The sequence below is a fragment of the Crinia signifera genome, chromosome 5 (assembly GCF_055691185.1).
Source record: "Crinia signifera chromosome 5, ASM5569118v1, whole genome shotgun sequence".
In the NCBI taxonomy this organism is placed as follows: domain Eukaryota; kingdom Metazoa; phylum Chordata; class Amphibia; order Anura; family Myobatrachidae; genus Crinia; species Crinia signifera.
The window spans coordinates 114,810,279-114,833,120 of NC_139221.1; the positions used below are offsets into that span (position 1 = coordinate 114,810,279).

Genomic DNA, 22,842 nt, shown 5'->3' on the forward strand with positions numbered 1-22,842 from the left:
TGCTCTGTTTCTAATAAATTAACATCCATCCACAACGTCTTCATCTCTCACAACTTCAACCTGCTGGCCATTACAGAAACCTGGCTCACATGACAATATGGTGGTTTCCACTTCACTCACACCTCCAGGCCTGGTAACTGTAAAGGAGGTGGGGTTGGTATATTACTGTCCCAATCCTTCACATACTTCGTTCTACCACCATTTTTTCACTCACATTCACATTATTTGAAGTTCACTCTATTAGGATTTTTTCCCCTTTCTCTCTGCGTGTTGCTGCTATCTATCGCCCACCTGGGCTTCCCAAACCTCAATTTCTGGAACATTTCTCTGCCTGGCTCCACTACTTCTTATCCTCTGACAGGCTGAGCTCAGTCTCTGATTTTACTAACACTCCCTCCCTCTCTCTGATCACAATCTCATTACCCTCTCGCTCTCCTCCATTACCCCAAGCTCACTGACACTGAAATCATGCAAGCCTACTCTAACCCACAGAAAAACTAATGCTATTAATTTTCCACTACTTTCCACCTCCCTGCAACAACAGCTCTCACTAATTTCTACATTTACCTCTCCTGACTCTGCTGTTTCCCACCTCTACCAGACATTTGAAACAGCCCATGATGAAGTGGCTCCAGCTTCCCATTATACCCCACACAGGCTTAGATGCCAGCCATGGCACTCCAAGATAACAAGACAACTACAAAATCAGTCACATAAAGTAGAACGCTAATGGCGTAAATCTCGTAATCTGATTTCCTCACATATAAGCAGGGCTTAAAGTGGTCATGGAGAGGTGGTGGAACTCATATTCCCTTCCATCGACCAATTCCCCCCCCCCCCTCCCCAATTAGACGAACTTGGGCCAGTGCCAGGGTATTTGGCACCCCCTGCAAACTATAAGTTTATTTATGCCCTACCTCCCATTATTTATGAAGGGACAGTGGTCATACAATTGTACCCCCAATTTAAATTATTTTACACAGTAGCACAATCTCATTCTCATTACACCACATGTAGTGCCCCTTACTCACTTTTGCATGTTGTGCTGCACATTAGTACTCTGTTTACATGTATGCAGCAAAGTAGCGTTGCTTATACACAATGTGCATAGTAGTACAGCCCCTACACATAATGCCGACACCAATAGTATCTTGTGACAGCTTGAAATCACATACGCTGTGCCAGAGAAAAAAGCTGCTGGGACAGTCTTTTCTGTTGGAATTACTGTGTAGTGCAGGAGGTGGAACTAGTTCCCCCTACCATTAGAGGTGGTGGAACTCAGTTCCCCCCAGTTCCCCCTCACTTTAACCATTGCATATAAGTCTATCTACCACTCCTACTGCAATGCTTTGGACACTGCCAAACAAACATACTTCCAATCTCTCATCTCTTCTCGTGCCACCAACCCTAAGCGACTTTTTAACACACTTAAATCTCTTCTGTACCCTCCCCCTCCTCCCCCACCGGCTACCATCAGTGCACAAGAACTTGCCTCCTACTTTAAGGACAAGATTGATAACATCCGAGATGAAATGGTATGCTCTTTCACAACCTCTAACCCACTTTCTTCCCCACCTGAACGCTCTGGTACTTTCTCTTCATTTGAGCCCACAAAAAAAAAAGAAGTATCCACACTCTTATTTTCCTCCTACTCCACTACCTCTCCCTTTGATTCTATACCTGCTCAAGTCATTAAAACTCCTGTGCTTATCCCAACCTTAACTAAAATCTGCAATCATTCTCTTGCTACTGATACTTTTCCATCTCTGTTCAAACATGCAGTGATTACTCTCATTCTGAAAAAAAACTAAATTCTGACCCTAACTCTCTTTCTAACTACCGTCCTATCTCTCAGCTCCCATGCGTCTCCAAGCTATTGGAGAGACTTGTCTACTCTCACCTCACACACTTTCTTAACTCTCACACCCTATTAGACCCTCTTCAGTCAGGCTTTCGTTCCCAACACTCCACTGAGACAGCACTGACTAAAGTGATGAATGATCTGGTAACTGCCAAGTCTAAAGGCCATTACTCACTACTCTTCTCATACAAACACTGCACTCCCTAAGTCTTAATGATACAGACCTTTCCTTGTTCTCTGACCTATCTGATCGCTCTTTCAGTGATCGCTTCTCTGACTCTACCTCCTCTTCACTACCTTCAGTTGGAGTTCTGCAAGGCTCAGTTTAGGTCCTCTGCTTTTCTCAATCTATACTTCCTCTCTTGGCAAACTAATCAGCTCTTTCGGATTTCAATATCACTTGTATGTGGACAATACTCAAATCTATCTATCAACCCCAGAGTTGTCACCAGTGGTCTTGGGCCGAGTCTCTGAATGCCTCTCTGCCATCTCATCCTGGATGTAGTTGTCACCAGTGGTCTTGGGCCGAGTCTCTGAATGCCTCTCTGCCATCTCATCCTGGATGTCTTCTCACCATCTCAAACTCAATATTTCCAAAACGGAATTACTTATATTTCCACAGGCCAAGAACAGTTACCATCATGATATCTCCATAACTGTTGACAACTCGACAATCTATACGACCCCACAAGCTCATTGCCTAGGGGTCAATCTCGACTCTGAACGGTCCTTTGTTCACCACATTCAATCTGTTTCCAAATCATGTTACATGCATCTAAAAAACATATCCAAAATATGACCGTATCTCACACAAGACACTACTAAATCTCTTATCCATACACTCATTATATCCCACATTGATTATTACAATAGTCTCCTAACTGGTCTTCCCAAGAACAGACTCTCGCCACTGCAATCCATTTTAAATGCTGCTGCTAGGCTGATCTTCCTAGCAAGACGCTCATCGTCTGCTGATCTGCTCTGCCAGTCCCTCCATTCATTGCCTGTATTTTACCATATTCAATATAAAACACTTCTACTCACATACAAAGCTGCACAAGATCTGCGCATGTCTTCTGCACGGATCACTAGCTCCCATTCACTGTTACAGGACTTACATCAGGCTGCTCCCACCCTATGGAATGCCCTTCCACGCACAATAAGACTCTCCGCTAGCCTCCAAACTTTCAAGGGTTCCCTGAGAACTCACCTCTTCAGGCAGCCTATCATATTTAAGTTCTACACGAATAACCCTCTGAGGCACTTATGTATTATATAGCTTCCCTTCTGGACCTGCAACTTGGTGGGACTGCGATGCTATTACTGATGCCTGTCCTTGTGTTTCCCTTCTATATCCCTATAGATTGTAAGCTTGCAGCAGGGCCCTCCTACCTCCAAGTCTGTCTGTTTTATCACTGTCTACTATTGTAAAGCGCAAAGGAATCTGCTGCGATATATAAGAAACTGTAAATAAAAATAAAATAAATACATGATTTAAACCACGCATGCACATAAGCATACAGGTATGGGTCATCGGGTCGACATGCATGAAAAGGTTGACATGGGCTTAGGTCAACAGGTCATTAGGTTGCCACAAGCATAAGGTCGACAGCCAACAGGTTGACATGGGGTTTTCGCTTTTTTTTTTGTTCTGAATGCCGACGTAGTCGACATTGACACCTTATTGGTACACCGCGTCCCATGTCGATACAATGTATGTTGATCTTAGTGCTGTCGACTGTATACCAAACATACAGCTCTGCTTCACACCCCATGTGTTAACAATAAGTACACACCCCCGTTCTGACACGCATATTACGGAAAATAAGCTCCTAAGTACAATATAACAGCACTAACAATTTCAGTGCTCTCATCACCTTGTCAGGAGGGTTTCCCAGGGACTACATGAGGGAATAAATTAGCTTGTACAGAACGCAGCATCTGACTGCAGTACTTGCCAGATCCTGTGAGGTATCATTATGACAGGCTGGAGTGCCGACATATGTCCTGACCCTGTCCCCACACTTCTGTGCTACAGAAATATGGATAACCAAATGCACCCTGGGGCCTTGTATAGTATATATTGGGCTTTCTCTTCACATCATTATCTCCTCACAGATTGTCACATGCATGTCCTCACAGCTTCATAGGCCACACTGCAGAAGAAGAGAATGGAATATGAATGTAGCCATTTCCTCAAAGCAGAGGCAGAACTCTGGGAGGCAATGGAGTCATCTGCCGCCGGGCTCCTGCTCCCAAGGGGGCACCTCTCGTCCCCTTCAAGTTTGAAGCAGTTTTTTGAAAGCAGTTGATATTGCTAATGTGGCTGACTCCCCCTTCTAACAGCATACCTCCCAACTGTCCCGATTACTGCGTTCCCGCACCCCACCCGGGGCCGCCATTGTCCCGCAGTGGGGGGAGCAGTTGGGAGTCCCCCCAGCCTGCCAAGAATATGACGGCCGGAGGGCGCGTCATCCCACGAGGCCACGCTCCCTTTTCACAAGGCAGCGCCCCCTTTTCGGGAACGCGCGCGGCTTCACCGCGCAAGAGTCCCGACCTACCAACTGCAGAAGTTGGGAGGTATGTAATTCCATGACCTTCCTGGAGACAGGCACCTTACTGATTGAGCTATATGGAGGGGCACCAATACTTATCTTGCCTCCGGGCAACTGGGATGAACTTTCGCCACTGCCTCAAAGTATTTAGTATTAGCCTCTCGCTAAAACATGTGAAACACTTCTTTATTGGAAATGCTTATTCGAATTCGCAACAGGAACTGATGTTTTTGTACTGCGCATACACATAATAACATATGCACATGTGGAGGTCCCCGTTGCGAATGGCTTCAGCGACTTGTAGCCACTAATGTACCCTCTAACAGAGCTTTATAAATCTGGGTTTTGCATATGATGATGTTTACCTAACCCAATGCTATGTTTTCCTGTGGCCATCACAGGTACGCTGCTTAATATTCTCTTTCCTCTAACTTTCTTAGCCAGAATTGCCAAAAGAAGACAAGAATATATTATTTATTGAATTACATATAAAAAGGTTTGCCCTCAAAAAAACCTCGGGGACCTCATATCCAAGTTTGGATAACTGTGGGTATGTGTCATGATTTTGGGATGGGGGTGAGGGGTAGCGGCAGTGTAGTGTGAAGTGCAGGTAGCAGGGTGAAGAGTAGTGGCCATATGTGGAACCAGGGGTTGGAGGGTGGGGGGGGGGGGGGGGCACTAAAGCATGTGCCCCCTGTTGTTAAGGGCATTTTTTATTTTACGTATATTGAAAAAAAAAAACCTAAAATACCCACCTGGTGCCCTGGATGGTACGCAGCTCTCCCCTGGCAGGCTTGACTAATCTGCCCAGCAGCTCTGCCTCCTGCATTCTACTTGGCGGGCTAGCCACTGGGCTTGACAAGGGAGCTGCTGGAGTTGTGTTGCTTCCTGGATGACCAGCAGAGACCGAACCAGGGAATGGCAGTCATTCAGCAGGCACACTGCCGGGGCAATGTGGAATAGGAAGGGGGGGGGGGGGCTTATCAGCATAAGCTAAAGGAGTTGGAGCCCAAGCAGGAGGCTCTGCTCAGGGCATGGCTAGCTAAGTAATATCGATAGCCAGATCAGGCTCACTAATTTGTAGGACCTCCCAGATAGCCAGGCACCATGACCACAAAGGAGGCCACATTCCAGATGCCCAGTAAGCCACACCAAGAGGAGGACACAGCCAGACCTGAATCAGAAGATGATGCCCTAGCTTTCTAGTCAATGTCCGTGAGTAGAGGAGCAGTGCATTGCCCATGAGTATGGTATTCCCTGTTATTAAGCCCCACCCGCACACACACACACACAAACACTTCCTCCAGCGTGGTTCTCCCCTGTAATTTTGTTCTGGATCTGCCACTGGTAGCAACTGCAGTTTAGAGTGTGCAAGGTGGAGGGTCCAGGTATGCCAAACCTTCCTCATCCTTGGAAGATCTCTCTGTGACACTGGGGTAGAAAACTGGAGGAGGAGGAGGAGGAGGAAGAGGCAGCTCTGTGGAATTCTGCACCACATTAAATCGCAAAAATCTTGCATTGTGGGAAAAACCCCTTAGGTGCAAGAGCTTTGCTATTCTCACACCTAACTGAACACGCCCCTTAGGATTAGTATTTTTCTAACATTGGAATTGGTATAAAAACTTGCAGATTAATCACAGCAATATGTGTAATGAATTTGGCGGTGCTCACTGGCATCTGACCTCTGTCTTATTATTTTTAAGCAGGTTAGCATTCCAGACCGAAACATCAGCTGCATGCAATGTGAATGCCCATGTCCTGGGTACCTGAGCATTGTAATATTGTTTCATTAGCAACATCCTATTTTTATAAATATACTGGAAAAAGAGAAGACACTCATTTGGTGATCACATTGTGCAAGGGTGAGTGGTATAACCTCCCTAACGATGATTAGCTGAATGACATTATGGGCCTCTAACCATGTGTTTTTCTTTAGTCTTCTAGCAGAATTTAGTTTACATTCTATATTATAATTAAGTTATCCAGATTTCATATTTAAAACCTATGTTAATAAATAGGTTTTATTTAGCCATCACTATGTATACTGGTTTTTATTGATAGTTACAGGTTTTTTTTTTATGCGTTTTTTATGCTTACAAGAGTCATGAGTATATAGTGTACATGGTAAGCAAAATTATATTTGTGGCATGGCATTGGTACGATTAGTTGCTCCAATTTAACAGAGAGTTTTAAACAAAGTAACAGCTAAGGATTAAGAATCTTATAGAATAACCATTTACCGTATATATTTGAATATAAGTCGACCCGAATATAAGCCGAGGCACCTTATTTTACAACAAGAAACTGGGAAAACTTATTGACTCAAGTGGGACCCTCACTCGAGTATAAGCCGAGGGGGGCTTTTTCAGCATAAAAAATGTTCTGAAAAAGTAGGCTTATACTCGAGTATATATGGTACTTGGTCAAAAGAAGTAAATCTCAAGAAATCCTGAAAGTGTCAAGTAAGCAATCGGAAGTTTGGATACTCTTGAACGGTGGGGAGGGGTCCCCTTTATTTAATCCAGCAAACTTTCTGGTTTTCAAAATGGTATTCTATGTTGTGCTACCATATTATTACCATATTATTAAAAACAAATATAAAAGAAAAATTATTATGAAAACCTCATGTAGACTCAGGTATTTTGCTGTTTTAGAAAGGAGAATTAATGTTGCAAGGATCACAGAATTTCTTAGTAGTTTAAAAAAAAAAAAAAAGTTGGCTATAGGCCTCTTTCTTGTAATACCAATTAAACTTACCACCCCCCCCCCACTCTCACTCTCACACACACGCACACACACGCACACTATTTTAGCCATTTTAGATAAAGTAATTTGCTGCATAAAGAGTAAATAAAGCAAAGGTTTTCTCATAAAATGCTGGAGCATATGTATCAAAGTTTTTGGAGAGACATAAAGTGGACAGAGATTAGCTAGTATCCACTTACCCACTTGCCACTGCTTATCAGGGCTTTTGGTTAACCTGCCTCAGGCATGCAAAACCAAATCCCCCAAATCAGACTCATTTTTGTAAGGCTGTTGAAAACCTACAGTTTTCACTGAGCTTGTGTGTTTTTCGGAAGGTTTTTTTTTTCTTTGGGCAACCCATAATTTTTTTTCATTTTTTCATAGTTAATTGGATACCCCCCAAATACCAGCCAACCAGGTTCTTTCATTTTTCAAACACAGCCTATAACATGGCAGTTAGGAGCTGACTGGATGATCCTTTCTCTCCATTTTGTTTCTCTGCAAACTTTGGTCCATAAGCTCATTAAGTCTTCTGAAACAAGAACCACTAGGTATCACTTGGTGGTCTTTCTAAAAAGCAGAAGCACAAATACTGTATGATCATACTCCATTTTCTCTCAATAAAAACATCCCACTATTTTGTCCAGTTTATGTTAGAAAGATTAAGTAGATTAATTTTTTCCCTGAAAATGATCAATCCTCTATATAAAATCAGTTATAATTTGTGTGGCTATTGCAAAGCAATATTACCTTGGTGTCAATTTACTAAGCAGAAATGTTCACGGCGGCAGCATCTTTGGTAGTTACAGCTGCTAGATTTGAGGGAGTAATCATATTACAGAAAATACAAAACATGCTTGGGGCGGGATGTTCTAACATCCGCAGCCCTCTATCGCCCCCCCCCCCCCCCCTTCGCCGGCCACCGCATTATTAATAACGGCATATGCTCTTACATATGCGGTTATTAACCCAAGGGACAGCTCTTGCGATAAGAGCTGTCCCTTGCGATGTGGTGCCGGCACTGGACTTCCCGGTCTGTGACCTGGGAGTCCATCTGCGCATTCGCAGAGTGACGCGCTGGCCGCAGGGCATGCTGGGAGGGATCCGTGATGGATCCCTCAAACAGCACTGCGGTAAGAAGCCCATAGGCTTCTGCAAGGTATCGCCAGCTTTTGCTGGCGATTCCCTCCACAGCACTGCCACTGCGGAGGGGGTTAGAGCATACAGAAATGCGGTAAAAACCCAGATAACGGGGGTTTTACTGCATTTCTGTCTTAGAGAATCGCCCCATGGTGTTATATTTAATATTGTTGCACATTTAATTCCAGCCGCCTAAAATTCTGACTACACAGCACACACTAGTGCTTGGAACAGTAAGAGGCAATAAGGGGGGGTATTCAATCTGGGATTCCAACTGTCAGAACATCCCAAAAGTTGGAATCCTGGTCCGTTTTCTCTCAGCTCGACTGTAACTCGACAGCCGGAATTTAATGCTCCGGCTGTTGAAAAAAGGGCGCGGTCTGTCGAAAAACCGCCATGAATTCGACAATCCGCGGTCATTCCGACAAAACACATCCAACTTGTGTTAAAGTCAGATCTGTTTTGTCAGAATCTGCCTTCAATGCTTTTGGAAGTGGCAGCCGCAGAAATAGCGTCCAAAATTAAATACCCCCCCTATGTGTCTGAAGAAAGGAAAAAAACAGAGGAGTTTCTGTGACTTTCTCTAATACCTGTATTCAGCCACTTTGCCTGCATGTTTCTTCATGGCTGTATCTGAACTCATGCCATAGAACAGCATCACCTTCTTTCCATTTCTTTCAGTAATCTCTCCTGTACACTGATCGTGTCCAGCCAGCATTCCTCCCAGCATCACAAAATCTGCTCCAGCCCCTGAATAAAGCAAAGAAGACAATAATATAAACAATGCAGCTTGATAGATAATGCTGCTTTCCCACTGCAGACCCGTTTTAAGTACTGGTATTTTTAAACGGTATTTAAAACGGTATTAGCATTCCCACTGCAGCAGATTACCGTTTTAAATACCGTTTAAGTGCTATTCCCATCGCAGTGAACCATTTAAAAAAGAGTGCCTGTCTTTCATAACCCCCCCCCTCCCCTCCCCTGGTACCTTTCCTGGACCCACCCTCCCTCCCCTGGTACTTGCCCTGCACCCCCCCTCCCTCCCCTGGTACCTGCCCTGCACCCACCCCCTCCCCTGGTACTTACCTGCGTGGGGGATCCGGGCAGCGGGGTCCGACATCATGGCATGGGCACAGCACTTCAGGTCCCTCCCTGTGGCTGGTGATGGATGCAGGGCAGTGGGAAGGCAGCGGGATGGGGTCCATTTGGGATCTGGGCAGTCCCTGGGGCTGATGGTAACTAGTAGTTCTCACTATGCGCATGTGTATTGAGCGCCGTACATATAAATGAGCCGCTCATTACATATGCGCGGCGCTCAATACACATGCGCATAGTGGGAACTACTAGTTACCATCAGCCCCAGGGACTGCCCGGATCCCAAATGGACCCCACCCCGCTGCCCTGCATCCATCACCAGCCACAGGGAGGGACCTGAAGTGCTGTGCCCATGCCATGATGCTAGACCCCGCTGCCCGGATCCCCCGCGCAGGTAAGTGCCAGGGGAGGGGGTGGGTGCGGTGCAGGTACCCTTCCAGGAAAGGTACCAGGGGAGGGGGAATTAGTGTGGGGTTTTTAAATACCGTTTAAGAGGCATTCCCACTGCCTTAAAAACTGTATTTAAACGTGTAGGACTCTGCTTTTAAAACGGGTTGAAATACCGGTTAACTTTAACCGGTATTTCAACTCTGGCGCTTTCCCACTGCAGCCTTAAACGTTAAATTGTGGGGAAAAAAACAACCTGAAACACCCACTACATTTATTTAACACAGATTATCAAAGAATAGTTGTACAGTTGTTTGATTTAAGAGCTTGACAAATGGATAAGTACATAAAAAGTCAATGCTGCAACCCATTTTATTTAACCCCACTTTTATATCAGGATTTTATTGTTTGAAGTGGGCATGCAATTCTTAAGGGTTATTCAAATTTCGCCTCTTGTATGTGTTCTTTGGTACCACTAATTCTTACTGTCACAGAGAGGCCCATTTATCTTTTAATATTTGTGGCTAAATTCCTGAAATGGTTAGCTGCAAATATTAAGTATCCCCAGGAGGGACTGCAGCAGGAATCTCCAATCCCTGCTGCCAGGCGTATCCCCCATAGGTTTCTATGGGGAATGTGATGGTGTCCAATGTATCAATACCGGGCAGCATCGCATCAGGGTCCCGGGTCTACCACCATTCTGAGATGCCAGTAGCCCACTAATAGCAGGGTTGGCGAGAGTCAGCGCCAACAGCGCATGTGCAAACCCCCGGCACCCATCGAACCAGATCACAGGAGCCATGTCCCTGGAGTCCCTGTGTCTGCAGAGACATACATACCAGCGATAGGATTGCATATTACATTGCAATCCCGGGCTTTAGATTCTGGCCGGATCCTACTTAAATGGGCCCCAACATCTCTCTTACCAGGCATAATCCTGCTGACCTCATCACTGCAGTAGAAGATACTGTATGCATAGTTTTACAGCAATTTCTGGGTCCAAGCTTCTACCTGGTTTAGGACTTGGTGATGACAAAATGCCGGACTCTCGCACTAATGGCTTTGCTTTTCTGATCATGCAGATACTTGCCAGAGGATAATGTTCTATTTTTCTAATATTCCAGGCAGAGGCGTAACTAGAACTTTGTGGGCCCCATAGCAAAATCTTGAACGCCCTACCCCCCCCCCCCCCCCCCGCCCCCCACCGCCGGAGGAATTTTTTATCTTTAACCACTGCTGCTGCAGGCCAGGTTGGGCCACCACCACCTCCCCCAGACATGTCCTGGAGTGTATAGCCATTGTTGTGTCACCCTCACCCCCTCCCCCCTATATCCTTTATTATTCCAATATTACCAATATTTCCCCACCATTCCGATCCCCCTCCCCATAGTTTTTATTGTAGCTGCCCAATCTTGTGAGCCCTGGCTGTCAGTATGTTTGAGCATGTATGTCACTTATTGGGTGAGAGAACGTAGGACGGAGGTGAAGCCGCTTCCTGTGCAGTCTCTGAATCTACAGTAGCTGCGGCGCTGGCTGTGCGCGGCTGACGGACTGTTCAAGCACTTCAATTGGCGTCTGTCAGCCGCGCACAGCCAGCGCCGCAGCTACTGTAGCTTCAGAGACTGCACAGGAAGCGGCTTCATCCTTCATCCTACGTTCTCTCACCCAGTAAATGACATGCTGTTCTCACTATACTATAGAGGGTGCAGGGGATTGCTTTGGGGCCCCACAACCTGTCGGGCCCCATAGCAACTGCATCCCCTGCACCCTCTATAGTTACGCCACTGATTCCAGGCTTTTGGAAGAAATGTCAAAATAGTAATTTTCTCACATCATTTTGTGCTCTCTTCAAATGTTTATTTAAGTTGTTGCAGTATGACATTATCACAACACTCACTATCATCAGGCACAGGTTCCTCAACTGGAGTACGGAATATAGCCCTTTTTTTACAACTTCTGTAATTTTTGCAGTTTTACTTTTGCACAGTAGCGTAACTAAAAATGAAGCGCCTCCCCGCAATTAAAATTTTGCCGCCCCCCCCCTCCTTTTCTCCGTACCGTACTGCCTGCCGCCTCCGGGTCTGTACTGTAGCCCGGGACCTGAGATCTCCCTGTATGCAGTCCCGATGCTCCTCTTGCTACTGATGCAATGATAAAGTAATTTGCAAAATGGCCGCTGCCTCATAGCAGACAGTTTTTTAGGATGCGCCTGCCTCCTCTAGCATCCTGAAAAACTGTCTTCTGTGAGGGGTGGCCATTTTGTGAGGGGCATTTTTAATGGCAACGCAACAGGAGCAATGCAGGACCACAGACAGGAAGATCTGCAGGTCCCGGGAACAGAGAAACAATTGCCCCTGCAGACTCCCGGTGCCCACACTTAACAAACACCTCCAAGCCACCTGTGGAGCTATTGCTACACTACTGCTTTTGCAATAGTTTACCTCTTTCATTGTTTTCCTCTTGATAGGTGATGCTCCCATACTGCATAAACTTTCATTTAATAACATGTTGCCACTTCTGTGTCGCTTTCCTCATCAATTGATGCGCTTGGTCCTTCCTCAGCAGTTGAAAATCCCTTTTAATTTGTTTCCTAGACTTATCACAAATGATACTTGATCACTGGTAACATGTGGCAGCATTACAATCATCCATGGTAGCACCTTTTTAAATTGTTTTGGTTGCCAACCATCGAATGATTTCTCCTAGCTTCGCAAATAAATGTCAGTGGGAACTGACTTTTATTTCCAAGTGCTGGAACGATGACACGGTGGGCGGCGGACGTCCTGTGACATCAGCGCCCGTCCCCGTACCCATGGGAACGCTCATGAAAGTCCTACCACAATTAGAAGCAAAGTTATGTTTTTTTTAGTTGACCTTGCATGTATATATGGTACATTTCTTGCCATGTTTGCAACCCTGTTGCATGAGCACTGTGTATCACTGAGAGCTAATATTTTACATATGACAGTAACTTTTTCTCATCTACCACCTTACCAAATTTCATGAAAAATCTGAGATTGTTGGGTTGGAAGCTGTGATGATGAATGACCCCGGGGGTGGGGGTTACAGTGATTGAAGGGGGCGATAGGACAAAGGGGAATTTTATGGTACTATGATCCATACTTATAATGAAAGTGTGCTCCATTACAATACTACAGTATATGAGATTGAGGTTGACAACTCTTTGAAGGCAAAGAGATGTTTTCTGAAAAAATCCCTGGTATAACAGGTATAACAGGCTGCAAGAGTTTCACAGAACTTTATTGGTCTGTAATACAAATTGCATTTCCCATAGAATTTTCCTCCTCAGCAGCATTCTAGGGAAAACCAGCAGCTGGTGGTTAGGAGGACCTGTACGCTCAATACAGAGCTGGACTATTAAGTGAGAACAGCAAGTTGGAAATAATGGTATAGTTAACACATTAAATTAAATAAGTGGACAGTGACTGACTCCTGATCTTATTCACATAGTTTTGGAGGGAATGATATGCAAAGTGTGTTTTATGTTGACTATACATCAAATGCTATAGAAACGTTAACAAACACATATAATTATGGAGACTAAAGAGGAAGACTACTTTTTCTGTCAAATAAGACATACTAATTGGGAGATTCTTGAATGAAACTACAAGCTCCACAAGTTTGTATGTCAGAAAAAAACCATTAAGGTGTATGGGATCCCCCAGTGCCGGAATGTGAGCTGCTTCGCGTTATCATTTCATTGCAGATCACAGGAGGAGCACAGTGATCCGCTGACTGACTGCCCTCACTAGATCACTGAACACTGGTCCATGGGTGCACAAGAGTCTTATATATTTAGGGGGTTATTCAGACCTGATTACTGCTGTGTAATCCCGCCTTGTGCAAGGGTGCCAATGGCTTGCAAAAATATCTTTCAAAACCCACTCAGCATCAAATGATTTTTCCACTGTGTGTAGTCTGTGCGTAACCCCTGATCCTTTCACAACTCAGACACAGGCTGATCATCACACAGTGACAAGCTGACGCCACACACTCTCCCTGAAAACACCTGGGCATGTCTGCGTTTTTCCTGACACTCCCTGAAAACGTCCGGTTACCACCACAAACATCGACTTCCTGTCAATTAAACTATGGGCGGTTTGCAATTAAAAAAAATTCTGATTTTTGTTGCTGCGCACCGCCGTGCTGCAGCGCAGATGCATGCACAGGCATTAGATAATTGTTCCCATGCAAATTCGCACAGCAGCGATCAGGTCTGGATAACTTTAATACATACTTGCCTACTCTCCAAGAATAGGTGGGAGGCTCCCAAAAATCAGGTCTCCCTCCCGGACCCTAGGAAGGTGGGCAAGTCTCTATATACTCTCCAAAGCCCCCCACCTCCCCTTGACCCACTGAAACAAATTCCAGGAATTTGCAGGACTAAAATGACACAAATTATGCAATTTTGCCATTTTATCCCGTCCCCTTCTCAGACCCATGAATCGCAGAGCTTTTGTGGCTTGGGGGTGGGGCTATGTAACGCCAGCCCTGTCCCACCCCCACGAAGTGGAGATTTGGGTATCCTCTCTGGGCTTCTCTTGGAGATGCAACTTCAAAAGTCGGCAAGTATTTCTTTATAAATAAATGTCTTTTGTTTCCAAGTGGGGAAATCCCATCTGCAGCATTTCTTAGAAAGATGCTACAAAAGTAGATGTAATTCTCAAACAGAAATCCTTAAATGCCTAAGCACAAATAGCGAATGTATAAATATAAATGTATGCATATAAATTGCAATACATTGCATTAAGGCCCTCATTCTGATCACCCCGCCATGGTGACTGACTGCACATATGCATAAACTTTTATGGACATATAAAAAAGAAACCATTGATGTTGATATGTGCTACAATATCAGATATGTATGCGATCTGGGCCGCATTTACTGCTCCGGATCAAATTTCAATACCCCTTCCTTTCTCCCGAATGTATGTCCCTGCATACGGAGGGACAACCCTGTGGTCTGCTTCACCGGGTGCCGGGGAGTCTGTGCATGGGTGCACTGCTGGAGGGTGGAGGGTGCTGGGGGGCTGCGAATGCGGTGCTTACCCCCGCCAACTCCACTGCTCTGCAGGCAGTGTGGACCGCAGCTCAGAGGCTGCAATGGGCTACTGCAATCTCAGAATGGCGGTTGCCCAGGGACCCTCTGAGATGCTGCCCGATATTAACACATCAGGGGTGTGGCTGGTGATGAGGCAGGAGGGGTCGCAGCAGGGATCAGACATTCCTGCTGTGGTCCCTACGTGATACATGGGGGGGGGGGTTCACTTAATATTTGTAGCTAACCCCCACATATCTAATAGTAACCGGGCCCCTTAGTGTATACTGAACTGTGCATTGTGATCTAAGTAGTTTGCAATGAACAGAAAAGATCCACCTCAGATACAGGAATCTCACATTGTCTTGGTGCCCTTGCAGTGGCTCCGGCTGATAGATCTGCAGTGTCTAAATAGTCAGTCAGTAGGTCTACCCCAAAAGGTCGGCAGGGTCAGAAAATTGACCCTGTCAACCTATAGCATGTGTATCTATTGCATGTCAACCTTTTCACCCTGTCCACCTTTTGCATGTCAACCTTTTGACCCTGTCCACCTATTGCATGTCGACCTTTTGGAGGTAGACCTACCGACTGTCTATCTAATAATCCGCAACCCCTTGCAGACCTGGGTTTAAATTCCAAATTACTATGTTGCAAAATGCTACTGTACCCATGCGCTGTAGCGCATGCAGGGGGGGGTTCTGAGTACCCAGAAACCCCCCAGGACTCTAAAGGTGCCCACACACTAGAAAGATCTGCGATCATAAGATGTGCGCATAAATTAGCCTTCAAATCTTTTGTCCGATCTGGACAAAAGATTTCAGGCAAGCGCACATCTTTACCAAAGATTTTTCTTAAGATCCCGTGTGCGTTCCTATGGATCTTTTGTTAAATCTTCTGATCTTTTGTGCAGCACGTAAGATCAGAAGATTCAGCTAAAGATCCACGGGAGCGCACATCGGACCAAAATCGGCCGATTTTCAACCGATTATCGGTAAACATCGGACGATATATCGGTCGATTTATCGGAAATCGGCCAATCGGCCCAAAAATCGTTCTAGTGTGTGGGCACCTTTAGAGTTTTTCTGAGGGTATTTTCCAAAAGATGGGACTCTCCCCTTTGAAGGACACTAGTAGCTTGTCTCTATTGTTCCCAGAACCAGAGATATCAGCCTTCCAGCAGCTGGTTACTGCTCCAGCTCCAGCACACCTGGTATGTAGTTTTATATACTCGTTGGCAGATTGCTCTGCCTCCTGAACTCTGATCACCTAGTCCCCAATACCATTTGGTAGGTGGGATTCTCTAGTTTTTAATTCCATTAAAAGCTAAGAAATCTAGTTCCAGGAACTGGAGATATTTGCAGTCAAGCAAGCTGTCCTCCCACCAGAAAATGATGAATAATAAGCCCACTCCACTATACACCCCTCTTCTGCATATAAAACATCCTCTACCACCCTGGAAATTATGTATCAGGGCCCCTTCATTCAGCCCAATGCCCCCTTCTCCCACCCCATCTCCCACCATCTGTGCAGTAAAGGGGTAATTAGTGGAAATTACTGAGCCCTACATGCTGAGTGGTTGATATAATACCCCCTACCACCTGCGGGACATCAAAGCTTCCGCTCATAGCACCCCCCACCCCTACCACTGGAGGATAGGTAGGGGCCCCAATACATTGCTATGCCCAGGGGTCGACACTGATGTTATGTATATATATATATATATATATATATATATATATAATTATTATTATTTATATACATTTGGTCTATCTATAATACTTTAACTGACCCGGCATATACTGGGTCACCTAAGTGTCCATCTCCGTGCTTTGCTCCGCCCCTCCCTGGAAACCCCCCTCTGAAAATTCTGCGTTTGCCCCTGATGCGGGCCTAAGACTATGGCATATGTGTTTGTTACATATCATATACAGTATTGGATGTAGGGTATTAGGGATGTGCACTGGCCACTTTTCGGGTTTTGGGTTCTGATTACCTTGAGGTTTTGGGTTCTAATGGGTTTTGGCAAAACACCTCCTAAGTGTTTTGTGTTTGGATTTTTTGGGTTTTGGGTTCTGATTTTTTTTTTTAAAAAGCATAAATACTGCTAAAATCGCAGAATTTAGTTTTTTTTTGCTCCTACGCTATATTAACCTCAATAACATTAATTTACACTCATTTCCAGTCTATTCTGAACCTTACACCTCACAATATTGTTTTTAGGTCAAAAAGTTGCACCGAGGTAGCTGGATAACTATGCTAAGCCACACAAGTGTGCGGCACAAACACGTGGCTCATGTAAGAGTGGCACTGCAGCGGTAGATACGGCAGTACTAGGCACCAGACAGGTAGATAAGACAGTACTAGGCTCAAGAAAGGTAGATATGTCAGCAATACTAGTATTGTGCACCAGCAGAATTTATAATAATTAATTTTATTATTAGGTACTGCTTGGCAGTGGCACATGTCAGTGCACCAGCAGCATGGAATTATTTTTTACAGTCCCACACAGCACAGTATTATTTTTTTATAAAATTATATATACCTGTAGCAACCTAGTATGTACTAGGTAGGTATACTAGGTAGGCAGTAGCACTGCCAGCGGCAACAGAGGACTCAGTAACTAAATAATACTGGCAGATTCAGTGCAGGCAGCACCAGTGGACTATATATAATATAATTAATTATTCATATAATATATATTACACAGCACCAGAGCAGAGGCGTAACTACTTTTTTTGCGCCCCCCCGCCGGACATTTCGCCCCCCCCCCCCCGAAATATTAACCCCCTCCTTACCGTCCCCATTGCCGCCGGCACTTCTGCCTCTAACCCGACACGCAGATCTGTGTCGGGTGACGGGCGGTCCCCGGCTCCGGCTGCAGTGCTAATATAATAACAGACACTCAGAAAATGGCTGCCCCCATACAGCATTATGGGGGCAGCCATTTTCCGAGTGTCTCTTATTTTATTAGCACTGCAGCCGGAGCCGGGGACCGCCCGTCACCCGACACAGATCTGCGTGTCGGGTTAGAGGCAGCGGTGCCGGCGGCAATGGGGTAAGGAGGGGGAGGGCTGGAGTCGGGAGCCTGGGACCAGGTGTTAACTATAGTCCCGCAGACCCCCCAGGCGCCCACACCTGCCTAGAGCCTCCCCGCCACCGCGGGGGCTGCGGGACTATAGTTACGCCACTGCACCAGAGGTAGGCCCCAGCACAGAGGAGACAGTAGTACTACAAGTACACAGTTAGACTGTCCTCCTTGCTAGGGAGAGCCCACCCTAAGCAGAGAGGAGAACTGAGTACACAGCAGCTCTGAGGGAGACAGCCCCAGCGAATAAAATAATTACAGCACAGCACACCAGAGGTAGACCGCACAGAGGAGACAGTAGTACTACAAGTACACAGTTAGACTACACAGCAGCACTGAGAGACAGCCCCAGCGAATAAAAAATATTGCGTTCAAGGTCAAGCTCAAGTTTAAGCCCCAGCAGCAGCACCAACACACCCTCTCCCAACCCACTACTAGACTGGAGTAAAGATGGCGGGCGCAGCAGCCGCTATTTAAAGCCTCGCGAAATCCGGTGCTGGGAGATGACGTTCTGACCACGCGGACGGACCCGAGTCAGACAGGAATCTCCGAGCGCTGCTCGGAACCCGGCTCGGAATGATGACATTCATGGGGGCTCGGATCTCTGGAATCCGAGTCTGCACATCTCTATAGGGTATGATTGCTTTTATAAACATGTATACACATACATATACAGTAGGGCGCAAAATTATATTGTCAGTGAAATAAAGGAATGCACAAAGCTACCGCAATGAGGCGGTATCACAACTTACCAAATGCTTTGGCGACATCTCCTGGACAGCTGCAACCTCCGTCCTTTAGGCAAGATAAAAATAAAATCACTTACACCGCTTTATACACAAATAATAGGTCTTAGATCATCCTTTTATGGTTTGTGTTTCTTTATATATTTATATACAATACGTAATTTATATTATAGCAAAATCTAAATAAAATTCAAGGTTGAATTTGATCATTAGACTAATGAAAATCCTAGCACTAAGGAATATAGATGTAAGTATTAAATTGATTTGCAAATGTTGTCTAAAGCAAATGTTTTTCTATTCCAGCTATCATGTGATCAGCTAATGCAGTGGACCTTGCTCGCCACCTAGTGAGGAAAGTGTGTAATGCAAGCTTTGTTATTTTTCTGGAGCCCTTAGTTTAGCCTACAATAAAATGATGTAATGTTACAAACTCCTAAGCCACAAAGCTTAATGTGAGCAGCTGGCTGGGAAGCTCTTATTTCTATTGCTAGATTAAGGTACTTAACTGTATAGCAATAGTAAGTCAATACATATAATTAGTCTGCAAATGTATTTTGTAACACCCATAACATCTACAGGGATGTAAAGTTTTAGCACGATGTACAATCTTCAGTGGCTTTAACCTGCACTTTGCAAAATAAAAATACAAATCAAGCTTCAGAAAGTGATAACATGGAGAGTGATAAACAACCAGCCAATCAGCTCCTACCTGTAATTTTTTAATCTGAGCCTGTAACATGACAGTTAGGAGCAGGGCTGGCGCCACCACTAGGCAGCTCTAGGCATTTGCCTGGGGCGCCGGCACCTGGAGGGCGGCAGTTCGTCCCTCACCCCCAGCATGATGATGGAGGGTTAGCGAACTGTGTAAAAAACCTTCGGCGCCGGCGTCCCGGCAGTGCTGGAGCGGGCAGGGGTGTCCGTGCCGCGGGGGTACCTGCGGCGCTGTCATTGTGTATAAAGCTGGCAGCGGCCGGCGGGGTCCCTGCAGTGAATAGAAAATAACTATCGTTTCCCGCGCCGCCGCGCGCATAGCGCTAGTTATTTTCTATTCACTGCAGGGACCCCGCCGGCCGCCACCAGCTTTATACACAATGACAGCGCCGCAGGTACCCCTGCGGCACGGACACCCCTGCCCGCTCCAGCACTGCAGGGACGCCGGCGCCGAAGGTTTTTTACACAGGTACCACGTATCGCGAGGCAGAAAGTCTTGTCTGCCTTGACTATATAGTGCAGATCTGCACTATATAGTCAGACTTGTATGCAAATCGGATGTGCCTTCAGATACTATCCAAGATCCGATCTGATCGGATCGTGGATAGTATCTGAAGGCACATCTGACCGTGTGAACACACCATTACCTTGTGATCCCGATGCTCGCTCCTGGGACAGCACAAATCGAAACCCAGATAGGCAGGGCAGCAATGACTATATAGTGCAAATCAAATGTAGATAGCCTGAATTGTATGTAAATAGTACAGAGATAGCAAAGATTGTATAGCACTTGAATCTTAAGTCCAATAGCAAGGAAATCTCACAGTGTGTACACACCAAAAGGACATAATCTTCTCCCTCTCCACCCAATGGTGCTCTTCTGTCGACGATTCCCAAGTGTTTTTAAAATCACTGGGAGCAGAGAGGACGGTGCTTTGTGGGACTGAAGAGATGCTATAAATATCATCTCACATGCATGTTTAATCAGGTGCTAAAATGACTGTTTCGCTGAATATACCACTTGGAGATGGAAATGACAGAAATGATAAGCACGCAATCCAGTTGATGATAACTTCTCACCAGGAGATGAGGTACAGCAGCAGGTTAATGAACCTAGTGCAATGAGTTATGCAAGGTAATGTCCAACTGTGAGCCCATTACAATTGTAGTCTGATATACTGACTATAAAACACATCAATCTATCATGCATAAATGGATAGGAGCAGGTTTCAACAACAGTATCAGATTATGGGCCTCATGTTGCACCGATGTTGCGCGTCTGCGCAGGCGGATATCTGCGCATGTGCAGGCGTATGGTGCGTGCACCCATGGCGACCTTTCGGTTCGCCGGGTGCACGCACCCATGGCGGCGTGGGAGGGAGGGCAGAGATGGGTGGGGGGCGCCGGACTGCCCCATTACCATATGGGAACGCCCAGCATTCCATGGGCGTTTCCATGAGAACGCTGGGTGTTCTCATGGTAATGAGGCAGTGACGCAGGTGTGGGGGGCGGGTAGCTGACATCACCTGATATCAGCCGCCCGCCCATATCCACGCCAGTGTGCACGCAAATGTAAGTAACTGAAAAGTCCCTTATATATGCGTACATGCTAAACATCATTCGATGGTCGGTGACCATCGAAAGATGTGGGCGGTTACACGAGCCATGCGAATGGATGTTTATGCAAAACATCCATTCGCAGCTGTTCAGGCAAAGCCGCACTTTGAGGGGGCGGCGGGGGGTGGTCGTTCGCCGGGTGGGGTTTGGTGGACTCGCAAGGCTGCGAATCAACCAGAATAACCCCCCATAACTTTTTTATGCAGAATCCTGATTCCCATGTCCTTATTAGTCTCCCAATAACATTTGGAGGGAAATGTAATAGGATGAGAGATTCAGAAAGTGAGAGATTTGGTAAGAAATCACCGGTACTCTTTACTTAGCACGGCGCCCATAGCGGCCATCGCGGGCATTGAATGCACTAAAAAATCGGGTCCGACGCGATGCCCGCGATTTCCTATAGGGAACAATGTTAAATGTCCCAATTGACCCAATTTTCCTGTTCAATGCCTCAATTGACCCGATTTTTCCATAGGAAACAATGTTAAATGGCCCACAGAGGCCAAATAGGCACCCTGAAGTGTGAAATGGCCCCCACAATTGTTAACGCCACCCCACGATCAACGTGAACCCGAAGCGTGGCGAGCGCAGCGGTACGCGCCCTACGACCTTTTCATACCCCCACTATCCACGTCGGCGTGGAGTTGAGAATAGAATAGTGTGGCGAGCACCGAGCCCGAAGCGTGGCGAGGGGACGCGGATACCTGTGAAGCCCGCGAAGGGACGCGTTTACCTGTGAAGGTATCCGCGTCCCCTCACGGGGCTCGCTGCGCTCGCCACGCTTCGGGCTCGGTGGCTCGATACGCTCGCCACACTATTCTATTCTCAACTCCACGCCGACGTGGATAGTGGGGGTATGAAAAGGTCGTAGGACGCGTACCGCCGCCCCTTGCGGGCTCGCTGCGCTCACCACGCTTCGGGTTGACGTTGATCGTGGGGTGGCGTTAACAATTGTGGGGGCCATTTCACACTTCAGGGTGGCTATTTGGCCTCTGTGGGCCATTTAACATTGTTTCCTATGGAAAAATCGGGTCAATTGAGGCATTGAACATGAAAATCGGGTCAATTGAGACATTTAACATTGTTCCCTATGGGAAATCGCGGGCATTGCGTCGGTCGCGTCGCACCCGATTTTTAGTGCATTCAATGCCCGCGATGCCCGCGATTTTTTTACCTGCGATGCCCACGATCAAAATCGTGGGCGCCGTGCTAGGTAAAGAGTACCAAATCCCCCTTTTTTTTTTAAAGCGGCAATCATTTACACAGCAAAACCAGTTTAATGTTGCAGCTTGATGATTGCCGCTTTAAAAAAACTGGAGATTTCTTACCAAATCTCTCACTTTCTGAATCTCTCATCCTATTACATTTCACCCTAGGTGTTAGATCAAGCTACAAATATCTTTAAATAGGGGAAGTATAATTATGGCCATCTATCTATCTATCTATCTATCTATCTTTATGTATTGTGGTGTAGCAGGTGCATTGCACCAGTAGTAGCCTACACCAGGTGCATTGCACCAGGACCCCTGGGACTAATACCTTTCCTTCCCTGACCTGGCTGTGCACCCAACCATTTTCAGCAATGTTGGATGACTAGTCCAGCACTGGGAGCAGAGTGGGCCCCACCATCTGAGGGGGGCTGGGATTGTGTGTGTGTGTGCAACTGCAAAAGTCTGCCATCTGAGCCTAGACTGGTAGGGGAGTTTTGCCACATTTCAGTACGGGTGATCACTGCCATGTAATGCCACTGATTCACAGACAGCTGTCCATGGCTTGTGTAACTGGTGATATCAGAGCCTACCTGTCTGATTACTAACCTTAAGGAAACACACCAAGGTACA

General features: G+C 46.1%; 1 protein-coding gene across 2 annotated transcripts in view; it reads right to left on the minus strand.

The window, feature by feature from the left end:
- The window catches only part of GMPR (guanosine monophosphate reductase), an 82,361-nt gene that overhangs the window by 3,237 nt on the left and 56,282 nt on the right, over positions 1 to 22,842 (minus strand). For both annotated transcript variants that reach the window (XM_083187881.1, XM_083187880.1), the window contains 2 exons: positions 18,680 to 18,722; positions 8,892 to 9,051 (listed from right to left, as the gene is read on the minus strand). In XM_083187881.1, the coding sequence (XP_083044007.1) occupies positions 8,892 to 9,051; positions 18,680 to 18,722 (203 nt within the window). The remainder of the gene's footprint in view (positions 1 to 8,891; positions 9,052 to 18,679; positions 18,723 to 22,842) is intronic.